The sequence below is a fragment of the Gekko japonicus genome, unplaced genomic scaffold (genome assembly GCF_001447785.1).
Source record: "Gekko japonicus isolate JY-2015 unplaced genomic scaffold, Gekko_japonicus_V1.1 scaffold5844, whole genome shotgun sequence".
Classification (NCBI taxonomy): Eukaryota; Metazoa; Chordata; class Lepidosauria; order Squamata; family Gekkonidae; genus Gekko; species Gekko japonicus.
In genome coordinates, this window is record NW_015176610.1 from 33,122 (window position 1) to 41,869 (window position 8,748).

The window sequence follows — 8,748 nt, forward strand, 5'->3', positions numbered from 1 at the left end:
TCAACTCATTCTCTTTACCATCTTCTCCCTGTTGTTCAGTGTAGGTCTCAGGACAATGATGAAGCACTTTGGGGAAAAAATGCACCCCAGTAAACCAGCACTGGAGGCCAAGATGGAGAAGATTTCTACAGCTACCATGTATTTTCCCTTGGTGCTTAGGTAGGTAGGAACAAAGCACAACCAAACACTGCAAAACACCAACATACTAAAGGTGATAAATTTGGCTTCATTGAACTTGTCAGGTAACTTCCGGGCTAGGTATGCCACAGCGAAGCTGACAATGGCCAGGAAGACAAGATAGCCCAAGACACAGTAAAACATGGTAGGTGAGCCCTCATTACATTGCAGTATAATAGTTGTAGTGAGTATGGATGTGTCCCTATAAGGGAATGGAGGAAATGTACTTAACCAAAAGATGCAGATAATTGTTTGGATAAAGGGGCATAAGAGGACAATAAAATTTGCCATTCTTTTCCCTACCCATTTCCTCATCATGGATCCTGGTATGGTAGCCATGAATGCCAGCACAACAGTGATGGTTTTGGCCAAGACACCGGAAAGGGCCACAGAAAAGATAACACCAAAAGCTGTTTGTCGGAGAAGGCAGGTCACTTTTCCAGGCTGCCCAATGAAGAGCAGGGAACAGAGGAAGCAAAGAAGGAGGGAGATAAGGAGAATGTAGGAGAGATTCCGGTTGTTGGCTTTGACTATGGGCGTGTCCTGGTACTTTAGAAAGGTTCCAAGCACCAATGCTGTGATCAGAGAGAAAGAAATAACCAACACAACTAAGGTGATTCCTAATGGTTCTTTATAAGAGAGGTAGCTTATAACCCTGGGAATGCATTCATTCTGATCTTTGTTGGGATAGCTGTCTTCTAGACACGTGACACAGGAATCCATGTCTGGAAAAAAAGAAGAGTTTAAATAGTTCTAAGAATTGTTTTAGTTGTGACTGTTGATAAATTATGTACTGTTAATGAGCACAGATTCTCATAGATCAATAACAAGAGGTTGATCTGTGTCTTCTGGAATTTAAAATCTAAAATGTAATACAAGGGAGAGCACATTAGGCAGGAAAAGAGGACTCATGGGAAAATAGGGGAAGAACAACTTTTGTATTCAGTTACCAGTGTGGGGAGTAAGACTGTACAAAGCTTCCCAGAAAAGGTGGGTTTGAGGTGGTCTTTAGCAGAGTCAAGATGGCATCATGCTTGTCTTCTAATAGCAATTGCTTTTTTTTTTTAATTTCCTACGCTTTGAAACGAGTTTGTGGACAGTAATGATGCCATAGATCAATAACAAGATGGTGATCTGTGTCTTCTGGAATTTACAATCTAAAATGTAATACAAGGGAGACCACATTAGGCAGGAAAAGAGGACTCATGGGAAAATAGGGGAAGAACAACTTTTGTATTCAGTTACCAGTGTGGGGAGTAAGACTCTACAAAGCTTCCCAGAAAAGGTGGTTTTGAGGTGGTCTTTAGCAGAGTCAAGATGGCATCATGCTTGTCTTCTAATAGCAATTGCTTTTTTTTTAAACTTCCTATGCTTTGAAAAGAGTTTGTGGACAGTAATGATGTATACCTGGTCGTGATTTGGCCAGAACAATAGCACTTTCTATTCTCTTCCATTGTCAGAACTGTGTATAGATAGATTCACACACACACACATCCATGACCCTAATGATTTTAAACATTGGGAATGCTCTTGATGTGCCAGATATCATACAGTAACAGCAAATAACAGAACTGTACACTTTGAAGTTATGCTGGAAAAAGGAGGCACAAATACCTCCAGATTTCCATATTTACAGATTAAAAGCTGTCTTGTGATACAACTAAGAAGAGGAATATTCTTGAGAGTATTAATAAAAGTGGACAAGCTAGCTGTACAAAGGAAAGCAAAGCATTTTCAGGATTTATCATAGGGTGACATATTCAGCACACACATCCATGACCCTAATGACTTTAAACATTGGGAACGCTCTTGGTGTGCCAGATGTCATACAGTAACAGAAAATAACAGAACTGTACACTTTGAAGTTAAGCTGGAAAAAGGAGGCACAATTATCTCCAGATTTCCATATTTACAGATTAAAAGCTGTCTTGTGATACAACTAAGAAGAGGAAGATTCTTGAGAGTATTAATAAAAGTGGACAAGCTAGCTGTACAAAGGAAAGCAAAGCATTTTCAGGATTTATCATAGGGTGACATATTCAGTTTGTCAGAAAGAAAAAGCCTATTAAAAAAGTGGCAGACCAACAGGTCCACAAGTAAATCTGGTTTTATGGGGTCATTTGTTTATAACAGGATCAGGATCAGCCTTTTCAGTGAATGTCTGTTTGAGAGAAAACATAATTAAAATGACATTAAAATCAGTCATGCTACTTTTTTCATATGTCATGGGAGTGTTTGCGAACTGTAAAATATTGGAAAGTAATCGTAGATGAGGATTATTGACACTGAAGGTCGCATTGGTTTATAGGCAAGTGATGTTAGCAATATTAAATCTTTTTCCTGCAGTTAGATGTTGATGTCCCTGCATCTCCAATATAATGTGATCATAGTTGTCCTCATGTGTGTCTGTATTTATCAAAAGATAAACATGTAGAATCTTGAAGTACTCATAGATCAAAATCACTAAAGGTGTAGAGTTCCAGTAACTTGTCTGAATCTTGCAATGTTTGGAGTGTAGAATCAAAATGAAAGTGTTTTGCCATAATCGGATCTTCTAAGATCAGCAATGAGATTCACTATTTTTGGGAATCTTATTAAGGCAGGTATAAAGTACTGAAACTGATGCATGGAGGAGTGATTTCAGCTCATACTATTAGTTAAATGGAGAACTTGAGATAACTTTCGAGACCCCTGGCCCGCTTATATTCCCATTCAAACCACACCCAACACACACATATCCATTCCTGTGATAGGCTATATACAATACTACTTTCCCTCATTGGTTCCCTTTAGGATCCGGACTGGCCAATTGGCGAGTACTAGGATCCTCTGCTTCTATTGTTGTCGGATGTGAAGCTCAGCTTGTCCACTCAGCCATGTGTGAGCTCGACCGCGTGTGCAGTCTTGCTTGGTACACAACAGCAGGAGGTGGATGAATAGATGAGTGCTGTTCTCATTCTCACCAAAGCACAGATTGTACAAACAGTATTTACAAAAGCTTTGTTGAGGAAGGTCATTCATAGATATTTTCATCTGCAGAAAGGTCAAGGTGAATCCAGTTAGATCTTGGATCACTGGTTGCTCATTCATGGTGTTGAAGGCACAGCTAAAATTGCTGGTTTAAAAGATGGCCACCGAGTTTATTCAGTAGCAATAAGCAGTTGATGATTCAAGCCCTGAATACGTTAACTTTCTGCTTCCAGCATATCTAACCATAAAAAACCAACGAAAACAACAACAACCACAAAAAACAAATAGGCCAGACTTTTTTTTTTTTAGTTCAAATGGCAACCCTACAATACATCATATCACCTACCTTTGTATTCTGAAACCATTCCTTCTGGACATGAAGCACAATTGTAACAGCAAAATTTCTTGCCCTCTATTTTCTGCTTGCTGGAACCGGGATGGCAGGGGTCATTGCACACAGAAAGGGGCAATGCCTATTTATAAACAAAGAGGAGACAGAGGACCAGGATCAAATCAGCGTAAAATAGGAATGAATGTTATAGAAAAGTAGAATATTAATACAGAATCTTGTACAACAGAAGAAGTTGTTAGCATTTTCTTGTGTGATTTTAATCAAAAAATAAGACACATCTGTGATGAACTATATGGAGACTAGGATCGGGATTACAACTCAGAGGGAAAATATCTGCTTTGCATGCAGGAAGACTGAGGCTGTGGTCACACTGGCAAGGTAATTGCGCTTTGTTCCTGCTTTAATTTAATCGGAAACATTTTTCTTCGGGTTGGGCTGATTAGATGCAGCTGGACTTTCTCTTCCACCACCCGCTCGCCTGTCAGCTCTAAGGAAAATCCTTCCCCTGCTTGCCTCCAGCAAGCCACCTCTTGCTGCCCGACCAGCCGAGAGGACTGTTGTGCTCAGCTTGCCTCGGGGCTGCGGCGGAGCCTCCACCGCACTGAGTCTCTCCAGGCGATCCTGCTGGCCACGAGGCAGGTTCGGGCGGTTGCTACTCCTGCTGCCGCTGTGGGGGGTGGTGCCAGTTGCCTGCTGCTGCCCACTCGCCTGCAAGCCCGAAAGCCGGCCCGGCACTTCCCCCCCTCCTGCTGCCTGCCGCAGCTTCACTCCCCACCCTGAGTTTCAGTACCCAAGCTGGCCATTAAAAATAATGCTGTAGTAAATTATGTGGAAGAAGTCCAGCCATGAGATTCTGGGAAGTCAACTACCAGTGAGAGTAGACAATACTGACCCTGATAGACCAGTGGCCTGACAGTATGAAGCAGCTTCATGTGTTCAAGGATTACCTTGATAAAGGCTTGTTGTCCTCATGCCCAGAATCCATAGATGTTTAATTAGATTCCAGAGTATCTGACACATTCATAAATTAATTAGACAGTATTACCTTTTGCCAAAACTAAAGCAGAAATTTACTAAGGCATCCAGAAAGGTTAACATCAGATCAAATGACCAAATCTGGCCATAACCGAAAAAGAGAAAATTATGATGGCAAGACATTCTTGGTGAGATGACGTTGTCTGATTTCCTGTGAAGAATATTCTTATAAAGAAGGTTTCAAAAGGTTTTCCTCCTTCTTCAAAAGGGAAATAACTGTGCTTGAAAGGATTTCAAGTTATCCAGCCCCATTTAACACTTGAAGTCTAGCAGAAAGAACACTGGAATAACTAAAACTGAAGTTCTTATTTTTAATAGACTGAAGCATCTTTTTCTACATCGCACCTGGTTAAAGTTTCCGTGCCACACAATCTGATCATCATTGAGGGTCAGCTCTTTGCCTGGAGGAGCCTGAGGATCCAACCTTCCTACTTTTACTCTTGCAAAAGAACTGTTTGGGAATGTTACCCAGTTTGTCACATCAAAACCCGCAATTAATTCGCCATTGTCATCAAAATGCACAGTGTCCCCTGCACTGTTGTTGAATGAGATTATCCTTAGAAAGTGATGGAGCTGGTGTATAAGAGAAAATGAAAGTGTAGAACTCTTTTACCATGAATTTTACAACAATTTGGCTTAACTAGTTCTAGATTATGAACACATAAAAAACCCATTCACCTTGGTCAAAAAGCCGAGCATTTTGACTTAACCAAACGCATTGTCAAAAATTGGTGGTGGAAAGTATCATCAAGCTGCAGGGGAATCATGGTGACCCCATAGGATTTTCAAGCTAAGAAATGTTGAGAGGTGGTTTGCTGTTGCCTACTTCTGCATAGAGGCCCTGGACTTCTTTGGTAGTCTCCCAGCCTAAGATTTCTACAGCCTAAGATTTCTACAGCCTAAGATTGCTACAAGCATGGACGGCTTCAAAAAGGAATTAGATAGGCATATGGAGCAGAGGTCCATCAGTGGCTATTAGCCACAAGGTATAGATAGGGGCTCTGGGGCAAGTGATGATCTGTCTTCTTGGTGCTTGGGGGGGGCAACAGTGGGAGGGCTTCTAATGTCCTGGCCTCACTGGTGGACCTCCTGATGGCACCTGGTATTTTTGGCCACTGTGTGACGGAGTGTTGGACTAGATGGGCCTTTGGCCTGATCCAACATTGGCATCTCTTATGTTCTTATGTTAAGAGTAACTAGGGCTGCCCCTGCTTAGCTTCCAAGATCTGGTGAGATTGGGCTAGCCAGAGTTACTCAGGTGCTCCCCCCCAAAATTATTCTCCACTGTTTTGATAGCATTTTTAATGCAGGCATACTATTTATGTATATGTGTGAGAGAGGCCATGAGCTATCAGACTCTGAGTCCCTCTGTGAATGATGCCAGCCTACTTTTCATATACAAAGACATATCTCGGCTGTAATTACCTGCCAGGGCTGCACATTCTGCAATTCCAACCTTTGTCCTTCTCCCAGAGTTCTTGATTTTTCTCTCAATCTGTAAATGGCATGCAAAGAACGTGCCACAGCATGAGCAGCATTGTAGATGTTGTAGCTCTGGCCAGTCATGCGCATTTCAAACAAAATGCCAGGAAGGTTCTCCAGCTTCTCCTCTCCAGTGCAGGGTTCTTTGCTCTCCTCATGTTTTAAGGAACAGTCAAATGCCTGCTCCCAGAACTCTTGGATAAAACCATCCCTTTTTGCCCAGGAAGGTTTTATGATCTGAAGGAATTTTTGGAAGCCTGGTGGCTGATTAGAATGAATTGTAAAGGAAATGGCACCATGGTAGATTTGTGTATCCCAGATCTTTTGAAGGGATACTGACTGAAAAGTCCATTGAGAGGTAGTAATCCACACTTTACCAAGAGGAAGGGATGAATATTGTTCTGCTATGAACAATGATATTCTCAAGGTGTGCATTAATGTAGGTTGTCCATATGCAAAATATACATTCGCTTTGCTATCCACAAGAACTCGATGTTTCCCCCATATTTCAGAAAATCGCTGTAGCAAATTATCCATATCAGTCCGTTTCGGGGTTCTCAGTGTGAAATCATAGCAGATTCTATTCTGGGAAAGTAGGGGTATCACTGTCTGCAAAAACGTGTCCCCATTGTCATCATCCACAGCGAAGAGTCCAATCCATGTCCAGTTAAAGTGATGAAGTAACTGGACAATACCCATGTACTGAAAGGGGTCATTTGGGACCATCTTGTACATGTAAGGAAACAGTGTTTTGTCACCCTGCACTGATGAAAATGATCCGTACGTGAACTGAAATAAAACATATAGGCATTTTTCATGCAAGCTCAAATACATTATTAAACTATATGCATCAGTATTGAAATCTCCACATTCTCATGCCTTTGGGTTACCTGTGGCATCTTGTAGCTGGCTAAGATGGTAGCCATATGGGCAGAAGTTTCAGAGATACGGGCTCCAATGACAGATATAAGAGTATTCTGGGTATCACATTTAAAATTGGGGACAAACTTGTGCCGTGTGGAAATCAGATCTAGGGTGGCCTTATAGGTTGTACTTCCAAGATCATAACCATTGAGGAGAATGTGGAAACCCAAAGTGATATTTGGTAGGATTTGGTGATTCTCGTTGACCTCTTTTACAGCAAATGCCAAAGCCAAAACATTCTGGTAGTTCTTTGGAAATGAACTGCAATGAGAAGTATAGTCTACTTAAGCAAAAGAAGTGAACATACATTTGTACCATTTCTTAGAAGACTAGTGGATATCTTTTTTTCTTGATGCTGCAAGAAACCCCTTCACTTTCTTATTTCTGCACATCAAATAGCAGTTAGTGTGTCAAAATCATGATCAAATGTGTAGTTAAGTGCAATAGCAGTCATTCACAACGGAACTTTCCTATGCAGTCAAGAGACTCCAGTTGTGAAAAATTACTATAATACAATGATCCCTCCACATTCAATGATGTGCTGAAGGAGAACAAGGCTGCAGCTGCAGCTTTACTACTGAAAGTTAATCAAGTGTTGCCAGAGGGCTCTATTACTTTAAGACCAGTTCTCTGTTATTAGGATCTGAACATGTTACAGAAAGAAGCAAAACAATTCCTTACTGTTTATCAGCAAACTTCAGTGCGGGCTGCCCGTCGAAAGAGAGAGGGTTTTGAAGCAAGAAGATGTGACTGACCATCTCACCAATGATAAAGTCACTGGGCTGATAAAATCCATGAGAAATAGGAAGGGGGTCATCGTAGACAGTACAATTAGTAGATAGTTTCTTGCATACAATATGAAACTGCACTACAAGCAGCAACACCAGTATCAGCACCACCCAGTTAATGGATTTTGCCATTAAGACGCACATCTTCTGAATTCCATCTGCAGGATTATCTGAGCAGTGCCATTTTTACAGCCTCCCTTGAATGGCAGATGAATGTGTTGTTGATTTATTACTTATAAGGGTGTCTCTCTGCACCTCTGTCTTATAGTTACCAGTCGTTTCTCTTATTATCTCTTATCTCTCATGCAGATAACTTCAGAGTGGTAGCCTCATGAATCTGCTGCAGGAAAAATAATCAGGTTCCACAAGACTCCTGTTTTGTCTTGTCCCTCTTGACCACTGGAAAGCTTATTCCTTGCTGGAAAGCTTATTCCTTACTTTCTCATCTGAGGATGAATGGAATCTTTTTTAGAGTCCCTACATAGGTTTATTTTAAAACACAACCATGCAGGTAGAAAGTCCATACTGTTTGCCTTACATTAAAAAAAAAAAAACACCATGGAAATTCTCAGACTTTTTTAAAAAAACAGTGTTGATTAGCAATTAGACTAGCAGCAGTTGAGGACTCAAGTTCATGGCCAACTAGAAGAGTCTTATATACATATTTACTTATATATTAAATAATTCCTACATTATGAGATATGGTTGTTCTCATTATGAAGTCTAGGTAGCTTAATTTTGGAAGAGAGAAGAGACCTGGTAAGAGCTATTTAAGCTATGTTCTTATTCTTTAAAATTATGGAAAAATAAGTATGATGGAAATCCAGCCTAAATTATAAAGGGGACATGGATACACAAAAGATGTATAGATTCGTACATATCCTTAGTTTGCTCTGAACATTATTCAGGGTTTTCATAGCATCTTTCAAGCATGGTTGTTGTTGGACTGATTAATATCATGTGAAAATCTAATGGGGAATAAAAAAGAAAGCATTAATTTTGGCAAATGATAGTGGAGAT

At 40.6% G+C, this 8,748-nt stretch overlaps 1 protein-coding gene across 1 annotated transcript; it reads right to left on the bottom strand.

Moving 5' to 3' along the window:
• LOC107124138 (vomeronasal type-2 receptor 26-like) lies at positions 1–7,860 on the bottom strand. Its single transcript, XM_015427531.1, has 6 exons — positions 7,622–7,860; positions 6,907–7,201; positions 5,960–6,805; positions 4,880–5,107; positions 3,494–3,620; positions 1–902 (listed from the first exon to the last, which is right to left on the bottom strand). Exons 1-6 carry the CDS (start codon positions 7,858–7,860, stop codon positions 1–3), a joined length of 2,637 nt encoding a protein of 878 aa, XP_015283017.1.
• Between the last annotated feature and the right edge of the window lie 888 nt (positions 7,861–8,748).

What these genes read in the sequence shown, in the direction of transcription:
- LOC107124138 (XM_015427531.1), bottom strand. Translation starts at nt 7,860, where the DNA reads ATGGCAAAATCCATTAACTGGGTGGTGCTGATACTGGTGTTGCTGCTT. An exon ending in GGCACGGAAACTTTAACCAG is followed by an intron (nt 3,621 to 4,879) that starts GTGCGATGTAGA and finishes GTTTATAAATAG; the next exon opens with GCATTGCCCCTTTCTGTGTG. An exon ending in AATGGTTTCAGAATACAAAG is followed by an intron (nt 903 to 3,493) that starts GTAGGTGATATG and finishes CTTTTTTTCCAG; the next exon opens with ACATGGATTCCTGTGTCACG.